The sequence below is a fragment of the Danaus plexippus genome, chromosome 2, assembly GCF_018135715.1.
Source record: "Danaus plexippus chromosome 2, MEX_DaPlex, whole genome shotgun sequence".
Taxonomy (NCBI): domain Eukaryota; kingdom Metazoa; phylum Arthropoda; class Insecta; order Lepidoptera; family Nymphalidae; genus Danaus; species Danaus plexippus.
The window spans coordinates 943,286-970,750 of record NC_083537.1 but is presented as its reverse complement, the minus strand read 5'-3'; the positions used below and the strand labels follow the sequence as shown (position 1 = coordinate 970,750).

At 38.0% G+C, this 27,465-nt stretch overlaps 4 protein-coding genes across 4 annotated transcripts; all 4 read left to right on the top strand.

Moving 5' to 3' along the window:
- Window positions 1–233: 233 nt before the first annotated feature.
- On the top strand, window positions 234–4,732 carry LOC133319326 (uncharacterized). The gene is made up of 9 exons (XM_061523303.1): window positions 234–477; window positions 555–776; window positions 1,458–1,555; window positions 3,222–3,504; window positions 3,579–3,800; window positions 3,896–4,019; window positions 4,089–4,267; window positions 4,341–4,448; window positions 4,577–4,732. The coding sequence occupies exons 1-9, from the start codon at window positions 234–236 to the stop codon at window positions 4,708–4,710; spliced, it is 1,614 nt and encodes a 537-aa protein (XP_061379287.1). The 3' UTR covers window positions 4,711–4,732.
- A 2,491-nt stretch (window positions 4,733–7,223) lies between these two features.
- On the top strand, window positions 7,224–8,720 carry LOC133318888 (uncharacterized). Its single transcript, XM_061521357.1, has 6 exons — window positions 7,224–7,491; window positions 7,566–7,787; window positions 7,884–8,007; window positions 8,077–8,255; window positions 8,329–8,436; window positions 8,565–8,720. Exons 1-6 carry the CDS (start codon window positions 7,254–7,256, stop codon window positions 8,696–8,698), a joined length of 1,005 nt encoding a protein of 334 aa, XP_061377341.1. The 5' UTR covers window positions 7,224–7,253; the 3' UTR covers window positions 8,699–8,720.
- Window positions 8,721–10,509: 1,789 nt separating this feature from the next.
- Window positions 10,510–21,136, top strand: LOC133319325 (uncharacterized). The gene is made up of 16 exons (XM_061523299.1): window positions 10,510–11,138; window positions 11,297–11,506; window positions 11,996–12,264; window positions 15,659–15,919; window positions 15,994–16,215; window positions 16,311–16,434; window positions 16,504–16,682; window positions 16,756–16,863; window positions 16,992–17,116; window positions 18,626–18,686; window positions 19,629–19,907; window positions 19,982–20,203; window positions 20,300–20,423; window positions 20,493–20,671; window positions 20,745–20,852; window positions 20,981–21,136. The coding sequence occupies exons 1-16, from the start codon at window positions 10,510–10,512 to the stop codon at window positions 21,112–21,114; spliced, it is 3,234 nt and encodes a 1,077-aa protein (XP_061379283.1). The 3' UTR covers window positions 21,115–21,136.
- A 2,507-nt stretch (window positions 21,137–23,643) lies between these two features.
- On the top strand, window positions 23,644–25,139 carry LOC133319187 (uncharacterized). The gene is made up of 6 exons (XM_061522650.1): window positions 23,644–23,911; window positions 23,986–24,207; window positions 24,304–24,427; window positions 24,497–24,675; window positions 24,748–24,855; window positions 24,984–25,139. The coding sequence occupies exons 1-6, from the start codon at window positions 23,674–23,676 to the stop codon at window positions 25,115–25,117; spliced, it is 1,005 nt and encodes a 334-aa protein (XP_061378634.1). The 5' UTR covers window positions 23,644–23,673; the 3' UTR covers window positions 25,118–25,139.
- The last annotated feature ends 2,326 nt before the right edge of the window (window positions 25,140–27,465 follow it).

Below are 27,465 nucleotides of genomic sequence, written 5' to 3'. Positions count from 1 at the left end.
CATTGTCCATGACAGGTCCTCGGTTCATTTATTTTAATCGTTATAGTCCTCTTTATTCAAGATGCATCACATATATTTGAAACATATAACAAAAGACAAAAATAATACACATATATAATTTTGGCAATATTTTATTTTATGTCTCCACTATAAAAATTATTGTTACTAAAGTGTGCTGTAGAAGTAGAGTATAAATAGCGGCAAGCTGGTCATTAGAAGTATAGCAACTTAAAATGCAAATGTTCATTATTTGTGCTATTTTGTTACCAGTTACATTACAATATAATGTATATTCTAGGGAGTTAGGTCAAAAGCATCTGTACTCTCTGGAGGAGGCTCCAACACTTTTCGAAAGGTTTATAAAAGATTACAATAAAGAGTATGATGAGAGCGAGAAAGAAGAAAGGTTTAAAATATTTGTGAACAATTTAAAGGATATTAACGCTATGAACGAGAGGAGTTCGAATGCTGTTTACGGTGAGTAGACTTCTGTATACGAAGAATAGATTTCAGGTAACAATTATTGACATTTATATTCTTACACTATATATTAGGTATCAATAAGTTTTCAGATCTAAGCAAAGAAGAATTCGTAAAATATTATACTGGTTTGAAACGAGAAGAGAGTCCATCGAATGAGGATCATAAAAAAACTGATTTGCCAGAATCATTTAATGTTACTGCACCGGATCAATTTGATTGGCGAAAGAAAGGAGTTGTTAGCAGCGTAAAGGTTCAAGGACATTGTGGTTCATGCTGGGCATTTAGTGCAGCTGGTAAGTATTGTAATATGCGACTGGTAAGCTCATAGACGTGTCTGAGCAACAAGTAGTGGATTGTGATAACCAGGATTCGGGATGTTCAGGAGGGTTGACATGGAATGCCATGAGCTAGTTTAATGTAAATAATGTTTCAGTTTGATGTTAGTTCCATTATTATTGAACGAAATGACGTTCCAGATATTTCCGTAAAAATGGTGCAGTGTCTTTGAAATCTTATCCTTACGTGGATCAAAATGAGAATTGCCGTTATGATAGCAGTAAAGTTGTAATCAGATTAAAGGACTATAAACACATCACACAACTGTCAGAAGATCAAACTAAGGAACATCTTTACAATATAGGACTATTGAGTATAGGTATAAGGTATAATACAAACTATACATTAACATAAAATGATAACTTATTTTATTAAACAATAAAATATATTTCAAACTCCAGATATAACTTCAACGCAACTTACATGGTATAAAGGTGGAATTCTTATTGAAGAGTGTCATAGAAGTTATCTAATCAATCACGCTGTTCTTTTGGTAGAATACGGAAAAGGTAAAGTATAATATAATGTTGTAAAATATTATTTTTGTCAGACAAATATCTTCAATTTGAACAAATTAATTTTGTCTCTTGTATGTAAAATTATTTCTTGATATTATTAGTATTGTTACCTGTTTTCAGAAAACGGCGTTAAATACTGGATCGTCAAGAATTCCTGGGGTCAGAATTGGGGGGAAAATGGTTATTTTAGAATGAAGATGGGAGTGAATTGCTTATTGGTAACTGAATGCGGAATTACAACAGCTGTTATATAGAAAAAGAAAAAAGTGTTGAATGTTTACAATAAATTATTGCTTGAGTCTTTCTTTATCCACGAACATCATTTCTAATAGGAGTGTGAAAAATAGATCAACATATAAAATTGGTCTTTTCTTTATTCCTTTTCCCTACCTTATTTACTTTATAATAATTGTTAATTTTTTTTACAGTAGATATTTGCGCCATGTGATGCTTCTACTACTACTTACATGTTTTATTTAATGTGTAAATTCCCTTATTTTATTTTCACAAATATATGGGTCCGATGCTATGTACAAAGTTGTAGTTAAATGGAAAAGCAAATTCATTATTGTAATTCAAACATTTCTAATCTAGAAAGTCGGTATTTGTAATCATACATCTTTACGTATAACTTCTAACCATTTAGCTACTTTGTCAAATGATTTTAAAGCAACGTAAAGATAATCAACGATTATTTTGTAAATCAAATATACAATTATTAATTTATTTCTTTTGTCCGTAGCGGAATCCATAATTCCAGGTCAGTTTTTGACTCATATTCCAACTAAAGTTAGTTGATTCACTAGTACCCTAATTGTTCCCTCCATCCTCGTTGCAGCGATTACTTGAGGCAGTAGTAACCGAGTGTATTTGGTTTGATTTCCGTATAGACTCTAATACTCGTAATATAACAGCACTCCGCAGAACGTCTGCCAAAAATTATTTTTTTCAAGCCATAGTTCTCCCTTTCATTTGAATTAACATACTAATACTGTATCATATCATTAAGTTATGATTTTATAGATGAGGACAGTACAAGTAAAGCTATTGTGACAACATAATAAATAGCATTATTCTAGCACAATCCCTTGAGGTACGAAGACGACTTTTATTCCCTGCAAAGGAATTTTGTCATGTTTAGACAGGGAATTCTTTACAGTCACGTAATATTTTGAAGCCGTTAACTAGGTAACCACTGACTCACATAACAAATGATTTTACGTTAGGGATTCTTTGGGTCATCGCGTTGGGTTCTATGAGCTACACATCCAGAAGACGTCTTTGAAGCTAACTTATCCTTATACTTTCCCTGTGGTACTTCCGTAGATAATAAATAAATCAAAATATCTAAATAAACAATTTATAATGTTAACTCACAAACTGATTTGGCCTTAAATGTAGTCTCTAACAATATTACTAAGGTTTTTATAACTTCAAAATTAATTAAAATTTCATCAAGATAAGATATTAGCAAAGAATGAATATTAAGTTCTGTACCTACAGAATAATTATAAACTTGTATATGTTTAAACAGACTAAAAATTCTTTTTTTGGATTTAAAAATATAAAATGTAAATTATTTGGGACTTCTCCATTAAACATTAATTAAGAATCATGGATTTTGTTCCACTTAAAGATGTTTTCCATCCATACGTTGTCCATGGTACATGTACTCGTTTTATTCAGTATCGATCAGTGTAAGGTCAGGTAAGATTTTAGTAATTATAGCCGCTTTATTCAGCAAGCATCAAAATGTATTCACATATATGTATATTACTTATTACAAAAATGATACACATTCGTAACATTGGCAATATAAATTTTATGTCTCCACATACCGAAGAAAAATTATTGTTAATAAAGTGCTGTACGAGTGGAGTATAAATAGCGGCACATTGGTCATTAGAAGTATGGCAAACCGAAATCAAAATGTTCATTATTTGTGCAATTTTGTTATCAGTTGCATTACAATATAATGTATATTCTAGGGAGTTAGGTCAAAGGCGTCTGTACTCTCTGGAGGAGGCTCCAACACTTTTCGAACAGTTTATAAAAGATTACAGTAAAGAGTATGATGAGAGCGAGAAGGAAGAAAGGTTTAAAATATTTGTGAACAATTTAAAGGATATTAACGCTATGAACGAGAGGAGTTCGAATGCTGTTTACGGTGAGTAGACTTCTGTATATGAAGAGACGATTTCTGTTAAGAATTGTCATTTATGTCCTTAAACTTTGTAATAGGTATCAATAAGTTTTCGGATCTGAGCAAAGAAGAATTCGTGAAATTTTATACCGGTCTGAAACGAGAAGAGAGTCCATCGAATGAGGATCATAAAAAAACTGATTTGCCAGAATCATTTAATGTTACTGCACCGGATCAATTTGATTGGCGAAAGAAAGGAGTTGTTAGCAGCGTAAAGGTTCAAGGACATTGTGGTTCATGCTGGGCATTTAGTGCAGCTGGTAAGTATTGTAATATTCATTAAATTTGTGCACTTTTAAATACTTTTAATGAAATAACAATTTAGTTTGAGAAATATTTTTATTTCATATTCAAGCTAATGTCGAAAGTATACATGCTATAAAGACTGGTAAGCTCATAGACGTGTCTGAGCAACAACTACTGGACTGTGATAAATATGATTCGGGATGTTCAGGAGGACTCCCATGGGATGCCATGAGGTATTTTTATACAAATAATATTTCATTTTTATGTTTGTTCCATCATTATTGAACAAAATCACTTTTCAGATATTTCGTCGCTAATGGTGCAATGTCTTTGAAGTCTTATCCTTACGTTGCTGAAGAAGGAAACTGCCGTTATGATAGCAGTAAAGTTGAAATAAGATTAAAGGAATATAAACACATAGAAAAACTATCGGAAGACCAAATTAAGGAACATCTTTACAATATCGGACCGTTGAGTATAGGTAATACAAACAATAGATTAATATAAAATAATAATTTGTTTTGTTTAATTATAAAATATATTTCAAACTCCAGGTATAACGTCATCAGGACTTGCAGGGTATACAGGGGGAATTCTTATTGAAGGGTGTCATGTCAGTTATAAAGTCGATCATGCTGTTCTTTTGGTAGGATACGGAACAGGTAAATTATAATATAAATGTTGTAAAATATTATTCTTGACAAAGGAATGTATTGAATTTAAACAAGTTAGTTTCGTCTCTTCCATACAAAATTATTAGTTGATAATTAATATTGTTACGTGTTTTTAGAAAACGGCGTTGACTACTGGATCGTCAAGAATTCTTGGTTTCCGGATTGGGGGGAAAATGGTTATTTTAGAATGAAGAGGGGAGTGAATTGCTTATCGGTAACTGAAATCGGAATTACAACAGCTGTTATATAAAACAATAAATGTTTGAAATAGATATTACTATTTATTATTGTAAGACAATCACTTCTATTCTATAAAGTCAGTATTTGGAATCATACCTCATTACGTACAACTTACTAACCGTCTAGCCACGAGGTCGAAAGATCTTAAAGCAACGAAATCTTTTGATAATCAACAAATATTTTGTAAATAAAATATACAATTATTTACTTATTTGTTTTGTCCGCCGCGGATTCCGTAATTCAAGAACGGTTTTTGACGGCGTCTATCACTCAAACTGCAACTAAAGTTAGTAGATTCAGTCGTACCTTAATTGTTCCCTACATCCTTCTTGCAGCGATTACTTGAGGTAGTAGTAAACGAAGATTTTTGAATTGGTTTCAATTTAGGCTCTCATGATATGACAACACTCCGCCTTTTAAGTCATTTTCAAGCCATAGTTTTTCATTTCATTTGAATTAAACTACTGCTTCCTTACTTAAACTTCTTGGAACAAAATCAAAAGACGAGTACTCCAACAACAAGAGTATTCCTCAAGTGTGTATCCGTAGAAATAACATTTAGCTTGCCAAATGATATACAATAACAATTAATTTATGTTTGTTTATTTTATTCAATAATTACAGGCCAATATATTATGAATAGATGTGTTTCGTAGACATTAATTTTCACCCCCAATTGTAGAAAAATAATTCTCCAGACATTAAGTACTCATACATATAACCGCGCTTCTAGTTCAAGGTTTAACATCTCAGAGTGTGTTAACTTTTTTATAGAAATGGCTCTTGTAAAATTATACCTTTTCAAATAATTGAATCTACTGTTGTACGTATGTAGTAGATGGTGTAAGTTATGATTTTATAATGAGTCAAATTACTGTATAAGGACTATTTCCCAAAATGTAATGTTTTTTATTGAAACCTGTTCTTTTATAAGTGTATTGCCTATTTTAGTAGACAAAACACTTCTGTCTTAACATTGTACAAAAATGCAAAGTTTCAATACTGTAAATTTTTTTAGTACACAATTTATTTCCCAGGTTATTTATCTTGAATATAAAACATTAATTTTAATAATTTTATAGTTTATCCATAAAGTGGTCTCTGAAAAAGATCCCAGAGAAGTTCTCATATAAAAATTTTTTTAGAGATATATTTTAATGTTTACAAGTTACTTTACAAAAAAATTGGTTAGTAGATATTTAATAATTGAGATTCTAACACAGTAGCAATGCAAATTAATGCAGTCTCTGCTTGTACTCTGCGTTTTGTAACAATTAGTCATTTATTGTAGATAGTAGAGCCTAGCTGTTGTCAAATTACTAACCGAACTCAAACTCGACTCACAACTCGAACTGGCTTGATTGGGGAAGTACCACCCTCTCACAGAAGATCGGCGTGAAGTAGTCTTATACGGCTGCGTTTCGTCCGATGAGTGTTAGAGCCGATTGCCCTTTCCCTTTCCCACACTTTCCTTTTTCCCACCCCTTCCTCTCCTTCATCGCTAAATAAGGGTGGCAGCGCATCCGGCAAAAACTTTTGCGGATGTCCATGGGCAACACCACCTCCATCAGGTACGCCATTTGCTCGTTTGCCCTTTGTTATAAAAACAAAATTATAGCAGTAAATCTGTATCATTTCATTAAGTTGAGGAAAGTGGGAGTAAAGCTATTGTGTGTGATATTTTACTAAATAGTATTATTTTAGCATAATCCCTTGAGGTACGAAGACGACTTTTATTCCCTGGATAGGAAATTTCTCATGTTTAGACAGGGAATTCTTTACAGTCACGTAATATTTTCAAGCCGTTAACTAGGTAACCACTGACTCACATAACAAATGATTTTACGTTAGGGATTCTTTGGGTCATCGCGTTGGGTTCTATGAGCTACACATCCAGAAGACGTCTTTGAAGCTGACTTATCCTTATACTTTCCCTGTGGTACTTCCGTAGATAATAAATAAATCAAAATATCTAAATAAACAATTTATAATGTTAACTCACAAACTGATTTGGCCTTAAATGTAGTCTCTAACAATATTACTAAGGTTTTTATAACTTCAAAATTAATTAAAATTTCATCAAGATAAGATATTAGCAAAGAATGAATATTAAGTTCTGTACCTACAGAATAATTATAAACTTGTATATGTTTAAACAGACTAAAAATTCTTTTTTGGATTTAAAAATATAAAATGTAAATTATTTGGGACTTCTCCATTAAACATTAATTAAGAATCATGGATTTTGTTCCACTTAAAGATGTTTTCCATCCATACGTTGTCCATGGTACATGTACTCGTTTTATTCAGTATCGATCAGTGTAAGGTCAGGTAAGATTTTAGTAATTATAGCCGCTTTATTCAGCAAGCATCAAAATGTATTCACATATATGTATATTACTTATTACAAAAATGATACACATTCGTAACATTGGCAATATAAATTTTATGTCTCCACATACCGAAGAAAAATTATTGTTAATAAAGTGCTGTACGAGTGGAGTATAAATAGCGGCACATTGGTCATTAGAAGTATGGGAAACCGAAATCAAAATGTTCATTATTTGTGCAATTTTGTTATCAGTTGCATTACAATATAATGTATATTCTAGGGAGTTAGGTCAAAGGCGTCTGTACTCTCTGGAGGAGGCTCCAACACTTTTCGAACAGTTTATAAAAGATTACAGTAAAGAGTATGATGAGAGCGAGAAGGAAGAAAGGTTTAAAATATTTGTGAACAATTTAAAGGATATTAACGCTATGAACGAGAGGAGTTCGAATGCTGTTTACGGTGAGTAGACTTCTGTATATGAAGAGACGATTTCTGTTAAGAATTGTCATTTATGTCCTTAAACTTTGTAATAGGTATCAATAAGTTTTCGGATCTGAGCAAAGAAGAATTCATAAAATATTATACTGGTCTGAAACGAGACAGGTGTACAACGACTGAGCATCATAAAAGTACTGATTTGCCAAAATCATTTAATATTACTGCACCGGATCAATTTGATTGGCGAAAGAAAGGAGTTGTCAGCAGCGTTAAAAATCAAAGACATTGTGGTTCATGCTGGGCATTTAGTGCAGCTGGTAAGTATTGTAATATTCATTAAATTTGTGTATTTTTAAATACTTTTAATAAAAATATCAATTTAGTTTGAGAAATATTTTTATTTCATATTCAAGCTAATGTCGAAAGTATACATGCTATAAAGACTGGTAAGCTCATAGACGTGTCTGAGCAACAACTACTGGACTGTGATAAAAATGATTCGGGATGTTCAGGAGGACTCCCATGGAATGCCATGAGGTATTTTTATACAAATAATATTTCATTTTTATGTTTGTTCCATCATTATTGAACAAAATCACTTTTCAGATATTTCGTCGCTAATGGTGCAATGTCTTTGAAGTCTTATCCTTACGTTGCTAAAGAAGGAAAATGCCGTTATGATAGCAGTAAAGTTGAAATAAGATTAAAGGAATATAAACACCTAGAAAAACTATCGGAAGACCAAATTAAGGAACATCTTTACAATATCGGACCGTTGAGTATAGGTAATACAAACAATAGATTAATATAAAATAATAATTTGTTTTGTTTAATTACAAAATATATTTCAAACTTCAGCTATAACGTCATTAGGACTTGCATGGTATACAGGGGGAATTCTTATTGAAGGGTGTCATGTCAGTTATACAATCAATCATGCTGTTCTTTTGGTAGGATACGGAACAGGTAAAGTATAATATAAATGTTGTAAAATATTATTCTTGACAAAGGAATGTATTGAATTTAAACAAGTTAGTTTCGTCTCTTCCATACAAAATTATTAGTTGATAATTAATATTGTTACGTGTTTTCAGAAAACGGCGTTGACTACTGGATCGTCAAGAATTCTTGGAGTCCGGATTGGGGGGAAAATGGTTATTTTAAAATGAAGAGGGGAGTGAATTGCTTATCGGTAACTGAATGCGGAATTACAACAGCTGTTATATAAAACAATAAATGTTTGAAATAGATATTACTATTTATTATTGTAAGACAATCACTTCTATTCTATAAAGTCAGTATTTGGAACCATACCTCATTACGTACAACTTACTAACCGTTTAGCCACGAGGTCGAAAGATCTTAAAGCAACGAAATCTTTTGATAATCAACAAATATTTTGTAAATAAAATATACAATTATTTACTTATTTGTTTTGTCCGCCGCGGATTCCGTAATTCAAGAACAGTTTTTGACGGCGTATATCACTCAAACTGCAACTAAAGTTAGTAGATTCAGTCGTACCTTAATTGTTCCCTACATCCTTCTTGCAGCGATTACTTGAGGTAGTAGTAAACGAAGATTTTTGAATTGGTTTCAGTTTAGGCTCTCATGATATGACATTACTCCGCCTTTTAAGTCATTTTCAAGCCATAGTTCTTCATTTTATTTGAACTAAACTACTGCTTCCTTACTTAAACTTCTTGGAACATAATCAAAAGACGAGTACTCCAACAACAAGAGTATTCCTCAAGTGTGTATCCGTAGAAATAACATTTAGCTTGCCAAATGATATACAATAACAATTAATTTATGTTTGTTTATTTTATTCAATAATTACACGCCAATATATTATGAATAGATGTGTTTCGTAGACATTAATTTTCACCCCCAATTGTAGAAAAATAATTCTCCAGACATTAAGTACTCATACATATAACCGCGCTTCTAGTTCAAGGTTTAACATCTCAGAGTGTGTTAACTTTTTTATAGAAATGGCTCTTGTAAAATTATACCTTTTCAAATAATTGAATCTACTGTTGTACGTATGTAGTAGATGGTGTAAGTTATGATTTTATAATGAGTCAAATTACTGTATAAGGACTATTTCCCAAAATGTAATGTTTTCTATTGATACCTGTTCTTTTATAAGTGTATTGCCTATTTTAGTAGACAAAACACTTCTGTCTTAACATTGTACAAAAATGCAAAGTTTCAATACTATAAATTTTTTTAGTACACAATTTATTTCCCAGTTTATTTTTCTTGAATATAAAACATTAATTTTAATAATTTTATAGTTTATCCATAAAGTGGTCTCTGAAAAAGATCCCAGAGAAGTTCTCATATAAAAATTTTAGTAAATTTTCGAACCTTAGAGATATATTATAATGTTTACAAGTTACTTTACAAAAAAATTGGTTAGTAGATATTTAATAATTGAGATTCTAACACAGGAGCAATGCAAATTAATGCAGTCTCTGCTTGTACTCTGCGTTTTGTAACAATTAGTCATTTATTGTAGATGGTAGAGCCTAGCTGTTGTCAAATTACTAACTGAACTCAAACTCGACTCTCAACTCGAACTGGCTTGACTGGGGAAGTACCACCCTCTCACAGAAGATCGGCGTGAAGTAGTCTTATACGGCTGCGTTTCGTCCGATGAGTGTTAGAGCCGGTTGCCCTTTCCCTTTCCCACGCTTTCCTTTTTCCCACCCTTTCCTCTCCTTCATCGCTAAATAAGGGTGGCAGCGCATCCGGCAAAAACTTTTGCGGATGTCCATGGGCAACACCACCTCCATCAGGTACGCCATTTGCTCGTTTGCCCTTTGTTATAAAAACAAAATTATAGCAGTAAATCTGTATCATTTCATTAAGTTGAGGAAAGTAGGAGTAAAGCTATTCGGAGGTGGTTCGCCGCAAGGCCCCTAAGAAGAAGGAAGTGGTGCCGGTGCCAAAGACATCGGCGCCACAGCAAAAGAAGAAGGCGGCCCTAAGGAGGGCCCTAAAAAAGTGACGCTCCCGCGCTCACAGGCCGTAATGCTAAAGTTACGGCCTGAAGCAGCGGCCAAGGGAGCGTCGTATCTTTCAGTCCTCCTGAGGGCCGAAAAGGAGGTAGACACCAAGGAGCTGGGCATAGGGCCCCTGAGGATCCGTTCAACGGCAACAGGGGCCCGCATCATTGAGGTGCCCGGCTCCACCAGTGCGGACAAAGCCGACGCTTTGGCCGCAAAGCTGAGGTCCGCACTGGCGGAGGAGGTGGTGGTGTCGAGGCCCGTGAAGTTCACGGACGTGAGGGTCACGGGCCTCAACGATGCGACGACGGCGGACCGGCTGATAGCCGCAGTCGCGCGAGAGGGGGGCTGCACCGAGGCCCAGGTCAGGGTGCGCAGTGTGCGACCTGGGCTTCGCGGCACAGGCTCTGCCCTGCTGGAGGTGCCGGCTATGGCGGCCAAAAAGCTGCTGCAGCTGGGCGGTATCTCGGTAGGGTGGAGCCAGGTGCGGCTTTCCTACATGGAGGCACGACCCAAGCACTGCTTCAAGTGCTTGGTAATGGGGCACGTCGCAGCCGCGTGCCCCAGTCCTAAAGACCGCAGCGGTTTATGCTCCCGTTGCGGCGAGGAGGGCCACAAGTCCGCCCAGTGCTCCGCGTCACCGCGCTGCGCTGTGTGCGCGGACGCGAGCAAGCCGGCGGACCATGTGATGGGGGGTCATTCGTGCCGCCCCCCGTCCACCCGTGGGAAACTTCCGGCCCAGCCACAAAGGGCGGGGGTTTCGAGGCAGGCGTCGGGAGCTGAGATGTCCGAATAATGGCCGGACATCTCAGTTTCCTGCAGGCCAACGGGAACCACGCCGCCGGGGCTCAGGACCTTTTCCTGCAGTCCATGGTGGAGTGGGCCGTTGACGTGGCGGTCATAGCGGAGCCGTACTATGTCCCTGCCCAACCTCATTGGGCGGGAGACACGGGCGGCTCCGTGGCGATCGTCACGCGGCCGGGCGCCGTGCCCCCCCTCACAGTCAAGGCGAGGGGCCACGGGTATGTGGCGGCGGTTCGGGGGGAGATTGCCATAGTCGGGGTATATTTCTCTCCGAACCGCGACCTGCCGGCCTTTGAGAGATTTCTCGACTCTCTCGGGCCGGTGGTAGGGCAGTTAGCGCCTCTCCAGGTGGTTGTGATGAGGGACCTCAACGCCAAGTCCACGGCGTGGGGAAACCCCCTCACAACACCCAGAGGAAGGGAGCTAGAGGAATGGGCGCTAACTGCCGGACTGTCCCTACTGAACACGGGGACAGTTCAGACGTGCGTGCGACGGTCGGGAGGTTCAGTGGTGGACGTCTCGTTCGCCACTCCGACCATCGCACGCAGAGTGGAGGGGTGGAGGGTTGAGGCAGGAGTGGAGACGCTTTCGGACCACCGCTACATACGGTTCGAAGTGTCTGCCACTCCTGCCGGTCGCCGGAGTCCAGCGTCGAGTTCCTCGTCGCCCCGGGAGAGAAGTCGGTTTCCGCGTTGGGCCCTATCAAGGCTCAACCGGGAACTGGCTGAGGAAGCGGCCGTTGTCGGCCGCTGGAGTCTCCCGGGGAGTGCGGAGTTGGGGGTGGACGAGGGGGCTAGTCGCTTTGGGGACGTACTCCATAACGTCTGCAGAGCGGCGATGCCCCCCGTTAGACGTCCACCCCCACGGGGTGCGGTATACTGGTGGTCGGACCACATTTCCGACCTCCGGGTCGCCTGCAACGGAGCCAGGAGGGCATACACCCGCAGCAGGCGACGCCGACCCCAGGACGAGGAGCGTGATGGCCGGCTGTACAGGGTCTACGTGGCGAAAAAGTTGATCCTGCAGCAGGCCATCTGCCGAGCCAAGGAGGCAGCCTGGCTGGAGCTGGTGGAGGGGCTCGATCGAGACCCCTGGGGCCGACCGTACAAGCGGGCGCGGAACAAAATCTGCGCCCAGTCGGCCCCCATCACGGAGGTGCTCCAGCCGGCTGTTCTGAGAGGGATCGTCGGGGAACTCTTCCCCGACGCCCCGGCGGGATTCACTCCCCCCAGAATGGCTCGGCAGACGCTGGAAGAGGGCGACCGCGTTCCGCCCACCGTCACGGAGTCTGAAATGGAGGCGATTTTGGCTCGCCTCCAGAGTAAGAAGAGCGCACCGGGTCCGGACGGGGTGCACGGGAGGGTTCTGGCTCTCTCCCTGGTGCACCTCGGAGGAGCCCTCAGGGAGCTGTTCGACCTCTGTCTGAGGTCCGAGCAGTTCCCGAGGGCCTGGAAGGAAGGCCGGCTATGCCTACTTCCGAAAGGCAGCCGGCCTCCGGACTCGGCTTCTGCGGTGCGACCGGTGGTTGTGCTGAACGAGGCGGGGAAGGCTTTTGAGAAGATTATAGCCACCCGTCTCGTTCGGCACCTGGAGGAAGGCTCGGGACCGGGACTTTCAGAGTCCCAGTTCGGGTTCCGAGCCCACCGGTCGACCGTTGATGCCCTCAAACGCCTGAGGGCAGTGACGGAAGAGGCGGAACGCAGAGGAGAGGTAGTGTTGGCGGTGTCGCTGGACATCGCCAACGCCTTCAACAGCCTCCCACACAGCGTGATACAGGCGGCACTCGTATACTTCGGAGTGCCCCTGTATCTGAGGAGGCTGTTAGGCAGCTACCTCTCCCAGAGGAGGGTGGCAGTCGAGAACCGGAAGGGGTCCATAGAGTGGTGGACAGTCGACAACGGCGTTCCACAGGGTTCGGTATTGGGACCTGTCCTATGGAACGTCGGGTATGACTGGGTCCTGCGGAGCCGCCTCCTCCCCGGGATGGGTGTCATATGCTACGCTGATGACACCCTCGTGTTATCCCGGGGACGGAGCTACAAGGAGGCGGCGCGGCTGGCCGAGGTCGGAACTGAGCTCGTGGTCAGCCGCATAGAGAGGTTGGGGCTTCGGGTCAGAATCGACAAGACCGAAGCCCTCCTCTTTCGCGGGACTGGGCGGAAAGGACCCCCGCCGGGTGCCACCCTCCTCATAGGAGGAGGGAGGGTCAGGGTGAGCCCTACCATGAAATATCTGGGGCTCATCCTTGACGGAGGGTGGACCTTCGTGCCCCATTTCAGAGAGTTGGGGCCGAAGGTCAGGAGGACGGCAGGTGCGCTGGGGAAATTCCTCCCGAACCTCGGAGGTCCCAGCGCAGCTTGCAGGCGGCTATACTCTGGGGTCTGTCGGAGTATAGCCACGTACGGTGCTCCCGTTTGGGCTGATCGCCCGATGAGCCGCGGGGTCAAGGCCCTTCTGCGCTCGGCGCAAAGGGCGCCCGCGGTGAGGGTGGTTAGGGGGTACCGTACGGTCTCCTGGGCCGCAGCGACGGCTCTTGCCGGTGATCCGCCTTGGGATCTTGTGGCGTCGGTTCTCGCCGAGGTGTTCTCCTACGTCTCGGGTAGGAGGGCTCTCGGAGAGAACCCTTCGACAGAGGAGATCCGAGCGGTTCACCGGCAGGGGGAGTCGCGCCTTATGCGGGAGTGGGGGGAGGACCTGGCGGGCCAGCCGTACGGTAAACGTACAACGGCTGCGCTCCGTCCGGTCCTAGAGCGTTGGATGAGGCGGAAACGCAAGCCCCTCACTTTCCGTCTGACGCAGGTTTTCACCGGGCACGGCTGCTTCGGTGACTACTTGTGTCGGGTGGCCAGGAGAGAGCCGGAAGGAGGCTGCCATGAGTGCGGCGCTGCGGTGGACACAGCCCAGCACACCCTCGAGGTGTGCCCGAGATGGGCTGCGCAGCGCCAAGACCTTGTGGCGGCACTCGGCGGAGTGGGCTTGTCGCTTTCGAGTGTCGCGGAGAAGATGCTCGAGAGTGACAGGTCCTGGATGGCGGTGTCCTCCTTCTGTGAGACGGTCATGTCCACGAAGGAGGCATCTGAGCGGGAACGGGAGGTTGCGGCTGATGCACCCTCCCTCCGCAGACGACGGGGGGGTGCGCGCCGGAGGCGATATTCGCAACGCCTCCAATAGCGCCCCTCCACTACGGGCTGGGGTCGGGCTGGTAACCCGGCTCCTGTGAAAGCCCGGCGTCGTCGGGGCGATCCTAATTGCCGGGATCGCCTCCTTTCTCCGAGGGAGTAAGTCCGGTCTTTGCCAGGATCGGCCAGTCGCTGGTGTGCCCTGTCGCTGACAGATCCGGGGTGCACCAACATAGCGGCCGATGGCTTTCGCTGTGGTTTTAGTGAGTAGGGACCTGCCCAGGTCGAGTCTCACACATCCTCTCCGGCCCCACCAAGGCCGGTGAGACGGCTCGTAAAAAGAGTTTCCCTGCGTCATCAAAAAAAAAAAAAAAAAGGAGTAAAGCTATTGTGTGTGATATTTTACTAAATAGTATTATTTTAGCATAATCCCTTGAGGTACGAAGACGACTTTTATTCCCTGGATAGGAATTTTCTCATGTTTAGACAGGGAATTCTTTACAGTCACGTAATATTTTGAAGCCGTTAACTAGGTAACCACTGACTCACATAACAAATGATTTTACGTTAGGGATTCTTTGGGTCATCGCGTTGGGTTCTATGAGCTACACATCCAGAAGACGTCTTTGAAGCTGACTTATCCTTATACTTTCCCTGTGGTACTTCCGTAGATAATAAATAAATCAAAATATCTAAATAAACAATTTATAATGTTAACTCACAAACTGATTTGGCCTTAAATGTAGTCTCTAACAATATTACTAAGGTTTTTATAACTTCAAAATTAATTAAAATTTCATCAAGATAAGATATTAGCAAAGAATGAATATTAAGTTCTGTACCTACAGAATAATTATAAACTTGTATATGTTTAAACAGACTAAAAATTCTTTTTTTGGATTTAAAAATATAAAAAGTAAATTATTTGGGACTTCTCCATTAAACATTAATTAAGAATCATGGATTTTGTTCCACTTAAAGATGTTTTCCATCCATACGTTGTCCATGGTACATGTACTCGTTTTATTCAGTATCGATCAGTGTAAGGTCAGGTAAGATTTTAGTAATTATAGCCGCTTTATTCAGCAAGCATCAAAATGTATTCACATATATGTATATTACTTATTACAAAAATGATACACATTCGTAACATTGGCAATATAAATTTTATGTCTCCACATACCGAAGAAAAATTATTGTTAATAAAGTGCTGTACGAGTGGAGTATAAATAGCGGCACATTGGTCATTAGAAGTATGGGAAACCGAAATTAAAATGTTCATTATTTGTGCAATTTTGTTATCAGTTGCATTACAATATAATGTATATTCTAGGGAGTTAGGTCAAAGGCGTCTGTACTCTCTGGAGGAGGCTCCAACACTTTTCGAACAGTTTATAAAAGATTACAATAAAGAGTATGATGAGAGCGAGAAGGAAGAAAGGTTTAAAATATTTGTGAACAATTTAAAGGATATTAACGCTATGAACGAGAGGAGTTCGAATGCTGTTTACGGTGAGTAGACTTCTGTATATGAAGAGACGATTTCTGTTAAGAATTGTCATTTATGTCCTTAAACTTTGTAATAGGTATCAATAAGTTTTCGGATCTGAGCAAAGAAGAATTCATGAAATTTTATACCGGTCTGAAACGAGAAGAGAGTCCATCGAATGAGGATCATAAAAAAACTGATTTGCCAGAATCATTTAATGTTACTGCACCGGATCAATTTGATTGGCGAAAGAAAGGAGTTGTCAGCAGCGTAAAGATTCAAGGAGATTGTGGTTCATGCTGGGCATTTAGTGCAGCTGGTAAGTATTGTAATATTCATTAAATTTGTGCACTTTTAAATACTTTTAATGAAATAACAATTTAGTTTGAGAAATATTTTTATTTCATATTCAAGCTAATGTCGAAAGTATACATGCTATAAAGACTGGTAAGCTCATAGACGTGTCTGAGCAACAACTACTGGACTGTGATAAATATGATTCGGGATGTTCAGGAGGACTCGAATGGATTGCCATGAGGTATTTTTATACAAATAATATTTCATTTTTATGTTTGTTCCATTATTATTGAACAAAATCACTTTTCAGATATTTCGTCGCTAATGGTGCAATGTCTTTGAAGTCTTATCCTTACGTTGCTAAAGAAGGAAAATGCCGTTATGATAGCAGTAAAGTTGAAATAAGATTAAAGGAATATAAACACATAAAAAATCTATCGGAAGACCAAATTAAGGAACATCTTTACAATATCGGACCGTTGAGTATAGGTAATACAAACAATAGATTAATATAAAATAATAATTTGTTTTGTTTAATTATAAAATATATTTCAAACTTCAGCTATAACGTCATCAGGACTTGCATGGTATATAGAGGGAATTCTGATTGAAGGGTGTCATGTCAGTTATATAGTCGATCATGCTGTTCTTTTGGTAGGATACGGAACAGGTAAAGTATAATATAAATGTTGTAAAATATTATTCTTGTCAAAGGAATGTATTGAATTTAAACAAGTTAGTTTCGTCTCTTCCATACAAAATTATTAGTTGATAATTAATATTGTTACGTGTTTTCAGAAAACGGCGTTGACTACTGGATCGTCAAGAATTCTTGGAGTCCGGATTGGGGGGAAGATGGTTATTTTAGAATGAAGAGGGGAGTGAATTGCTTATTGGTAACTGAATGCGGAATTACAACAGCTGTTATATAAAACAATAAATGTTTGAAATAGATATTACTATTTATTATTGTAAGACAATCACTTCTATTCTATAAAGTCAGTATTTGGAACCATACCTCATTACGTACAACTTACTAACCGTTTAGCCACGAGGTCGAAAGATCTTAAAGCAACGAAATCTTTTGATAATCAACAAATATTTTGTAAATAAAATATATAATTATTTACTTATTTGTTTTGTCCGCCGCGGATTCCGTAATTCAAGAACAGTTTTTGACGGCGTCTATCACTCAAACTGCAACTAAAGTTAGTAGATTCAGTCGTACCTTAATTGTTCCCTACATGCTTCTTGCAGCGATTACTTGAGGTAGTAGTAAACGAAGATTTTTGAATTGGTTTCAATTTAGGCTCTCATGATATGACAACACTCCGCCTTTTAAGTCATTTTCAAGCCATAGTTCTTCATTTCATTTGAATTAAACTACTGCTTCCTTACTTAAACTTCTTGGAACATAATCAAAAGACGAGTACTCCAACAACAAGAGTATTCCTCAAGTGTGTATCCGTAGAAATAACATTTAGCTTGCCAAATGATATACAATAACAATTAATTTATGTTTGTTTATTTTATTCAATAATTACAGGCCAATATATTATGAATAGATGTGTTTCGTAGACATTAATTTTCACCCCCAATTGTAGAAAAATAATTCTCCAGACATTAAGTACTCATACATATAACCGCGCTTCTTGTTCAAGGTTTAACATCTCAGAGTGTGTTAACTTTTTTATAGAAATGGCTCTTGTAAAATTATACCTTTTCAAATAATTGAATCTACTGTTGTACGTATGTAGTAGATGGTGTAAGTTATGATTTTATAATGAGTCAAATTACTGTATAAGGACTATTTCCCAAAATGTAATGTTTTTTATTGAAACCTGTTCTTTTATAAGTGTATTGCCTATTTTAGTAGACAAAACACTTCTGTCTTAACATTGTACAAAAATGCAAAGTTTCAATACTGTAAATTTTTTTAGTACACAATTTATTTCCCAGGTTATTTATCTTGAATATAAAACATTAATTTTAATAATTTTATAGTTTATCCATAAAGTGGTCTCTGAAAAAGATCCCAGAGAAGTTCTCATATAAAAATTTTTTTAGAGATATATTTTAATGTTTACAAGTTACTTTACAAAAAAATTGGTTAGTAGATATTTAATAATTGAGATTCTAACACAGTAGCAATGCAAATTAATGCAGTCTCTGCTTGTACTCTGCGTTTTGTAACAATTAGTCATTTATTGTAGATAGTAGAGCCTAGCTGTTGTCAAATTACTAACCGAACTCAAACTCGACTCACAACTCGAACTGGCTTGATTGGGGAAGTACCATCCTCTCACAGAAGATCGGCGTGAAGTAGTCTTATACGGCTGCGTTTCGTCCGATGAGTGTTAGAGCCGATTGCCCTTTCCCTTTCCCACACTTTCCTTTTTCCCACCCCTTCCTCTCCTTCATCGCTAAATAAGGGTGGCAGCGCATCCGGCAAAAACTTTTGCGGATGTCCATGGGCAACACCACCTCCATCAGGTACGCCATTTGCTCGTTTGCCCTTTGTTATAAAAACAAAATTATAGCAGTAAATCTGTATCATTTCATTAAGTTGAGGAAAGTGGGAGTAAAGCTATTGTGTGTGATATTTTACTAAATAGTATTATTTTAGCATAATCCCTTGAGGTACGAAGACGACTTTTATTCCCTGGATAGGAAATTTCTCATGTTTAGACAGGGAATTCTTTACAGTCACGTAATATTTTCAAGCCGTTAACTAGGTAACCACTGACTCACATAACAAATGATTTTACGTTAGGGATTCTTTGGGTCATCGCGTTGGGTTCTATGAGCTACACATCCAGAAGACGTCTTTGAAGCTGACTTATCCTTATACTTTCCCTGTGGTACTTCCGTAGATAATAAATAAATCAAAATATCTAAATAAACAATTTATAATGTTAACTCACAAACTGATTTGGCCTTAAATGTAGTCTCTAACAATATTACTAAGGTTTTTATAACTTCAAAATTAATTAAAATTTCATCAAGATAAGATATTAGCAAAGAATGAATATTAAGTTCTGTACCTACAGAATAATTATAAACTTGTATATGTTTAAACAGACTAAAAATTCTTTTTTTGGATTTAAAAATATAAAATGTAAATTATTTGGGACTTCTCCATTAAACATTAATTAAGAATCATGGATTTTGTTCCACTTAAAGATGTTTTCCATCCATACGTTGTCCATGGTACATGTACTCGTTTTATTCAGTATCGATCAGTGTAAGGTCAGGTAAGATTTTAGTAATTATAGCCGCTTTATTCAGCAAGCATCAAAATGTATTCACATATATGTATATTACTTATTACAAAAATGATACACATTCGTAACATTGGCAATATAAATTTTATGTCTCCACATACCGAAGAAAAATTATTGTTAATAAAGTGCTGTACGAGTGGAGTATAAATAGCGGCACATTGGTCATTAGAAGTATGGGAAACCGAAATCAAAATGTTCATTATTTGTGCAATTTTGTTATCAGTTGCATTACAATATAATGTATATTCTAGGGAGTTAGGTCAAAGGCGTCTGTACTCTCTGGAGGAGGCTCCAACACTTTTCGAACAGTTTATAAAAGATTACAGTAAAGAGTATGATGAGAGCGAGAAGGAAGAAAGGTTTAAAATATTTGTGAACAATTTAAAGGATATTAACGCTATGAACGAGAGGAGTTCGAATGCTGTTTACGGTGAGTAGACTTCTGTATATGAAGAGACGATTTCTGTTAAGAATTGTCATTTATGTCCTTAAACTTTGTAATAGGTATCAATAAGTTTTCGGATCTGAGCAAAGAAGAATTCATAAAATATTATACTGGTCTGAAACGAGACAGGTGTACAACGACTGAGCATCATAAAAGTACTGATTTGCCAAAATCATTTAATATTACTGCACCGGATCAATTTGATTGGCGAAAGAAAGGAGTTGTCAGCAGCGTTAAAAATCAAAGACATTGTGGTTCATGCTGGGCATTTAGTGCAGCTGGTAAGTATTGTAATATTCATTAAATTTGTGTATTTTTAAATACTTTTAATAAAAATATCAATTTAGTTTGAGAAATATTTTTATTTCATATTCAAGCTAATGTCGAAAGTATACATGCTATAAAGACTGGTAAGCTCATAGACGTGTCTGAGCAACAACTACTGGACTGTGATAAAAATGATTCGGGATGTTCAGGAGGACTCCCATGGAATGCCATGAGGTATTTTTATACAAATAATATTTCATTTTTATGTTTGTTCCATCATTATTGAACAAAATCACTTTTCAGATATTTCGTCGCTAATGGTGCAATGTCTTTGAAGTCTTATCCTTACGTTGCTAAAGAAGGAAAATGCCGTTATGATAGCAGTAAAGTTGAAATAAGATTAAAGGAATATAAACACCTAGAAAAACTATCGGAAGACCAAATTAAGGAACATCTTTACAATATCGGACCGTTGAGTATAGGTAATACAAACAATAGATTAATATGAAATAATAATTTGTTTTGTTTAATTATAAAATATATTTCAAACTTCAGCTATAACGTCATTAGGACTTGCATGGTATACAGGGGGAATTCTTATTGAAGGGTGTCATGTCAGTTATACAATCAATCATGCTGTTCTTTTGGTAGGATACGGAACAGGTAAAGTATAATATAAATGTTGTAAAATATTATTCTTGACAAAGGAATGTATTGAATTTAAACAAGTTAGTTTCGTCTCTTCCATACAAAATTATTAGTTGATAATTAATATTGTTACGTGTTTTCAGAAAACGGCGTTGACTACTGGATCGTCAAGAATTCTTGGAGTCCGGATTGGGGGGAAAATGGTTATTTTAAAATGAAGAGGGGAGTGAATTGCTTATCGGTAACTGAATGCGGAATTACAACAGCTGTTATATAAAACAATAAATGTTTGAAATAGATATTACTATTTATTATTGTAAGACAATCACTTCTATTCTATAAAGTCAGTATTTGGAACCATACCTCATTACGTACAACTTACTAACCGTTTAGCCACGAGGTAGAAAGATCTTAAAGCAACGAAATCTTTTGATAATCAACAAATATTTTGTAAATAAAATATACAATTATTTACTTATTTGTTTTGTCCGCCGCGGATTCCGTAATTCAAGAACAGTTTTTGACGGCGTCTATCACTCAAACTGCAACTAAAGTTAGTAGATTCAGTCGTACCTTAATTGTTCCCTACATCCTTCTTGCAGCGATTACTTGAGGTAGTAGTAAACGAAGATTTTTGAATTGGTTTCAGTTTAGGCTCTCATGATATGACAACACTCCGCCTTTTAAGTCATTTTCAAGCCATAGTTCTTCATTTTATTTGAATTAAACTACTGCTTCCTTACTTAAACTTCTTGGAACATAATCAAAAGACGAGTACTCCAACAACAAGAGTATTCCTCAAGTGTGTATCCGTAGAAATAACATTTAGCTTGCCAAATGATATACAATAACAATTAATTTATGTTTGTTTATTTTATTCAATAATTACAGGCCAATATATTATGAATAGATGTGTTTCGTAGACATTAATTTTTACCCCCAATTCTAGAAAAATAATTCTCCAGACATTAAGTACTCATACATATAACCGCGCTTCTAGTTCAAGGTTTAACATCTCAGATTGTGTTCACTTTTTTATAGAAATGGCTCTTGTAAAATTATCCCTTTTAAAATACTTGAAGCTACTGTTGTACGTATGTAGTAGATGGTGTAAGTTATGATTTTATAATGAGTCAAATGACTGTATAAGGACTATTTCCCAAAATGTAATGTTTTTTATTGAAACCTGTTCTTTTATAAGTGTATTGCCTATTTTAGTAGACAAAACACTTCTGTCTTAACATTGTACAAAAATGCAAAGTTTCAATACTATAAATTTTTTTAGTACCCAATTTATTTCACAGGTTATTTATCTTGAATATAAAACATTAATTTTAATAATTTTATAGTTTATCCATAAAGTGGTCTCTGAAAAAGATCCCAGAGAAGTTCTATTATAAAAATTTTAGTAAATTTTCGAACCTTAGAGATATATTATAATGTTTACAAGTTACTTTACAAAAAAATTGGTTAGTAGATATTTAATAATTGAGATTCTAACACAGTAGCAATGCAAATTAATGCAGTCTCTGCTTGTACTCTGCGTTTTGTAACAATTAGTCATTTATTGTAGATGGTAGAGCCTAGCTGTTGTCAAATTACTAACTGAACTCAAACTCGACTCTCAACTCGAACTGGCTTGACTGGGGAAGTACCACCCTCTCACAAAAGATCGGCGTGAAGTAGTCTTATACGGCTGCGTTTCGTCCGATGAGTGTTAGAGCCGGTTGCCCTTTCCCTTTCCCACGCTTTCCTTTTTCCCACCCCTTCCTCTCCTTCATCGCTAAATAAGGGTGGCAGCGCATCCGGCAAAAACTTTTGCGGATATCCATGGGCAACGCCACCTCCATCAGGTACGCCATTTGCTCGTTTGCCCTTTGTTATAAAAACAAAATTATAGCAGTAAATCTGTATCATTTCATTAAGTTGAGGAAAGTAGGAGTAAAGCTATTGTGTGTGATATTTTACTAAATAGTATTATTTTAGCATAATCCCTTGAGGTACGAAGACGACTTTTATTCCCTGGATAGGAAATTTCTCATGTTTAGACAGGGAATTCTTTACAGTCACGTAATATTTTCAAGCCGTTAACTAGGTAACCACTGACTCACATAACAAATGATTTTACGTTAGGGATTCTTTGGGTCATCGCGTTGGGTTCTATGAGCTACACATCCAGAAGACGTCTTTGAAGCTGACTTATCCTTATACTTTCCCTGTGGTACTTCCGTAGATAATAAATAAATCAAAATATCTAAATAAACAATTTATAATGTTAACTCACAAACTGATTTGGCCTTAAATGTAGTCTCTAACAATATTACTAAGGTTTTTATAACTTCAAAATTAATTAAAATTTCATCAAGATAAGATATTAGCAAAGAATGAATATTAAGTTCTGTACCTACAGAATAATTATAAACTTGTATATGTTTAAACAGACTAAAAATTCTTTTTTTGGATTTAAAAATATAAAATGTAAATTATTTGGGACTTCTCCATTAAACATTAATTAAGAATCATGGATTTTGTTCCACTTAAAGATGTTTTCCATCCATACGTTGTCCATGGTACATGTACTCGTTTTATTCAGTATCGATCAGTGTAAGGTCAGGTAAGATTTTAGTAATTATAGCCGCTTTATTCAGCAAGCATCAAAATGTATTCACATATATGTATATTACTTATTACAAAAATGATACACATTCGTAACATTGGCAATATAAATTTTATGTCTCCACATACCGAAGAAAAATTATTGTTAATAAAGTGCTGTACGAGTGGAGTATAAATAGCGGCACATTGGTCATTAGAAGTATGGGAAACCGAAATCAAAATGTTCATTATTTGTGCAATTTTGTTATCAGTTGCATTACAATATAATGTATATTCTAGGGAGTTAGGTCAAAGGCGTCTGTACTCTCTGGAGGAGGCTCCAACACTTTTCGAACAGTTTATAAAAGATTACAGTAAAGAGTATGATGAGAGCGAGAAGGAAGAAAGGTTTAAAATATTTGTGAACAATTTAAAGGATATTAACGCTATGAACGAGAGGAGTTCGAATGCTGTTTACGGTGAGTAGACTTCTGTATATGAAGAGACGATTTCTGTTAAGAATTGTCATTTATGTCCTTAAACTTTGTAATAGGTATCAATAAGTTTTCGGATCTGAGCAAAGAAGAATTCATAAAATATTATACTGGTCTGAAACGAGACAGGTGTACAACGACTGAGCATCATAAAAGTACTGATTTGCCAAAATCATTTAATATTACTGCACCGGATCAATTTGATTGGCGAAAGAAAGGAGTTGTCAGCAGCGTTAAAAATCAAAGACATTGTGGTTCATGCTGGGCATTTAGTGCAGCTGGTAAGTATTGTAATATTCATTAAATTTGTGTATTTTTAAATACTTTTAATAAAAATATCAATTTAGTTTGAGAAATATTTTTATTTCATATTCAAGCTAATGTCGAAAGTATACATGCTATAAAGACTGGTAAGCTCATAGACGTGTCTGAGCAACAACTACTGGACTGTGATAAAAATGATTCGGGATGTTCAGGAGGACTCCCATGGAATGCCATGAGGTATTTTTATACAAATAATATTTCATTTTTATGTTTGTTCCATCATTATTGAACAAAATCACTTTTCAGATATTTCGTCGCTAATGGTGCAATGTCTTTGAAGTCTTATCCTTACGTTGCTAAAGAAGGAAAATGCCGTTATGATAGCAGTAAAGTTGAAATAAGATTAAAGGAATATAAACACCTAGAAAAACTATCGGAAGACCAAATTAAGGAACATCTTTACAATATCGGACCGTTGAGTATAGGTAATACAAACAATAGATTAATATGAAATAATAATTGTTTTGTTTAATTATAAAATATATTTCAAACTTCAGCTATAACGTCATTAGGACTTGCATGGTATACAGGGGGAATTCTTATTGAAGGGTGTCATGTCAGTTATACAATCAATCATGCTGTTCTTTTGGTAGGATACGGAACAGGTAAAGTATAATATAAATGTTGTAAAATATTATTCTTGACAAAGGAATGTATTGAATTTAAACAAGTTAGTTTCGTCTCTTCCATACAAAATTATTAGTTGATAATTAATATTGTTACGTGTTTTCAGAAAACGGCGTTGACTACTGGATCGTCAAGAATTCTTGGAGTCCGGATTGGGGGGAAAATGGTTATTTTAAAATGAAGAGGGGAGTGAATTGCTTATCGGTAACTGAATGCGGAATTACAACAGCTGTTATATAAAACAATAAATGTTTGAAATAGATATTACTATTTATTATTGTAAGACAATCACTTCTATTCTATAAAGTCAGTATTTGGAACCATACCTCATTACGTACAACTTACTAACCGTTTAGCCACGAGGTCGAAAGATCTTAAAGCAACGAAATCTTTTGATAATCAACAAATATTTTGTAAATAAAATATACAATTATTTACTTATTTGTTTTGTCCGCCGCGGATTCCGTAATTCAAGAACAGTTTTTGACGGCGTATATCACTCAAACTGCAACTAAAGTTAGTAGATTCAGTCGTACCTTAATTGTTCCCTACATCCTTCTTGCAGCGATTACTTGAGGTAGTAGTAAACGAAGATTTTTGAATTGGTTTCAGTTTAGGCTCTCATGATATGACATTACTCCGCCTTTTAAGTCATTTTCAAGCCATAGTTCTTCATTTTATTTGAATTAAACTACTGCTTCCTTACTTAAACTTCTTGGAACATAATCAAAAGACGAGTACTCCAACAACAAGAGTATTCCTCAAGTGTGTATCCGTAGAAATAACATTTAGCTTGCCAAATGATATACAATAACAATTAATTTATGTTTGTTTATTTTATTCAATAATTACACGCCAATATATTATGAATAGATGTGTTTCGTAGACATTAATTTTCACCCCCAATTGTAGAAAAATAATTCTCCAGACATTAAGTACTCATACATATAACCGCGCTTCTAGTTCAAGGTTTAACATCTCAGAGTGTGTTCACTTTTTTATAGAAATGGCTCTTGTAAAATTATACCTTTTCAAATAATTGAATCTACTGTTGTACGTATGTAGTAGATGGTGTAAGTTATGATTTTATAATGAGTCAAATTACTGTATAAGGACTATTTCCCAAAATGTAATGTTTTCTATTGAAACCTGTTCTTTTATAAGTGTATTGCCTATTTTAGTAGACAAAACACTTCTGTCTTAACATTGTACAAAAATGCAAAGTTTCAATACTATAAATTTTTTTAGTACACAATTTATTTCCCAGTTTATTTTTCTTGAATATAAAACATTAATTTTAATAATTTTATAGTTTATCCATAAAGTGGTCTCTGAAAAAGATCCCAGAGAAGTTCTCATATAAAAATTTTAGTAAATTTTCGAACCTTAGAGATATATTATAATGTTTACAAGTTACTTTACAAAAAAATTGGTTAGTAGATATTTAATAATTGAGATTCTAACACAGGAGCAATGCAAATTAATGCAGTCTCTGCTTGTACTCTGCGTTTTGTAACAATTAGTCATTTATTGTAGATGGTAGAGCCTAGCTGTTGTCAAATTACTAACTGAACTCAAACTCGACTCTCAACTCGAACTGGCTTGACTGGGGAAGTACCACCCTCTCACAGAAGATCGGCGTGAAGTAGTCTTATACGGCTGCGTTTCGTCCGATGAGTGTTAGAGCCGGTTGCCTTTTCCCTTTCCCACGCTTTCCTTTTTCCCACCCCTTCCTCTCCTTCATCGCTAAATAAGGGTGGCAGCGCATCCGGCAAAAACTTTTGCGGATGTCCATGGGCAACACCACCTCCATCAGGTACGCCATTTGCTCGTTTGCCCTTTGTTATAAAAACAAAATTATAGCAGTAAATCTGTATCATTTCATTAAGTTGAGGAAAGTAGGAGTAAAGCTATTCGGAGGTGGTTCGCCGCAAGGCCCCTAAGAAGAAGGAAGTGGTGCCGGTGCCAAAGACATCGGCGCCACAGCAAAAGAAGAAGGCGGGCCCTAAGGAGGGCCCTAAAAAAGTGACGCTCCCGCGCTCACAGGCCGTAATGCTAAAGTTACGGCCTGAAGCAGCGGCCAAGGGAGCGTCGTATCTTTCAGTCCTCCTGAGGGCCGAAAAGGAGGTAGACACCAAGGAGCTGGGCATAGGGCCCCTGAGGATCCGTTCAACGGCAACAGGGGCCCGCATCATTGAGGTGCCCGGCTCCACCAGTGCGGACAAAGCCGACGCTTTGGCCGCAAAGCTGAGGTCCGCACTGGCGGAGGAGGTGGTGGTGTCGAGGCCCGTGAAGTTCACGGACGTGAGGGTCACGGGCCTCAACGATGCGACGACGGCGGACCGGCTGATAGCCGCAGTCGCGCGAGAGGGGGGCTGCACCGAGGCCCAGGTCAGGGTGCGCAGTGTGCGACCTGGGCTTCGCGGCACAGGCTCTGCCCTGCTGGAGGTGCCGGCTATGGCGGCCAAAAAGCTGCTGCAGCTGGGCGGTATCTCGGTAGGGTGGAGCCAGGTGCGGCTTTCCTACATGGAGGCACGACCCAAGCACTGCTTCAAGTGCTTGGGAATGGGGCACGTCGCAGCCGCGTG

Bases quoted from the DNA above. Each gene is read 5' to 3' on its own strand.
- LOC133318888 (XM_061521357.1), top strand. From the start codon at position 7,254: ATGTTCATTATTTGTGCAATTTTGTTATCAGTTGCATTACAATATAAT. The intron at 7,788-7,883 runs GTAAGTATTGTA...TTCATATTCAAG, and splicing joins CTGGGCATTTAGTGCAGCTG to CTAATGTCGAAAGTATACAT. The intron at 8,008-8,076 runs GTATTTTTATAC...ATCACTTTTCAG, and splicing joins CTCCCATGGAATGCCATGAG to ATATTTCGTCGCTAATGGTG.
- LOC133319325 (XM_061523299.1), top strand. From the start codon at position 10,510: ATGCTAAAGTTACGGCCTGAAGCAGCGGCCAAGGGAGCGTCGTATCTT. The intron at 12,265-15,658 runs GTGATGGCCGGC...ATTGGTCATTAG, and splicing joins CCGACCCCAGGACGAGGAGC to AAGTATGGGAAACCGAAATT. The intron at 19,908-19,981 runs GTGAGTAGACTT...ACTTTGTAATAG, and splicing joins GAGTTCGAATGCTGTTTACG to GTATCAATAAGTTTTCGGAT.
- LOC133319326 (XM_061523303.1), top strand. From the start codon at position 234: ATGCAAATGTTCATTATTTGTGCTATTTTGTTACCAGTTACATTACAA. The intron at 478-554 runs GTGAGTAGACTT...ACTATATATTAG, and splicing joins GAGTTCGAATGCTGTTTACG to GTATCAATAAGTTTTCAGAT. The intron at 4,449-4,576 runs GTAAATTATAAT...ACGTGTTTTTAG, and splicing joins TTTGGTAGGATACGGAACAG to AAAACGGCGTTGACTACTGG.
- LOC133319187 (XM_061522650.1), top strand. From the start codon at position 23,674: ATGTTCATTATTTGTGCAATTTTGTTATCAGTTGCATTACAATATAAT. The intron at 24,208-24,303 runs GTAAGTATTGTA...TTCATATTCAAG, and splicing joins CTGGGCATTTAGTGCAGCTG to CTAATGTCGAAAGTATACAT. The intron at 24,676-24,747 runs GTAATACAAACA...TTCAAACTTCAG, and splicing joins TATCGGACCGTTGAGTATAG to CTATAACGTCATTAGGACTT.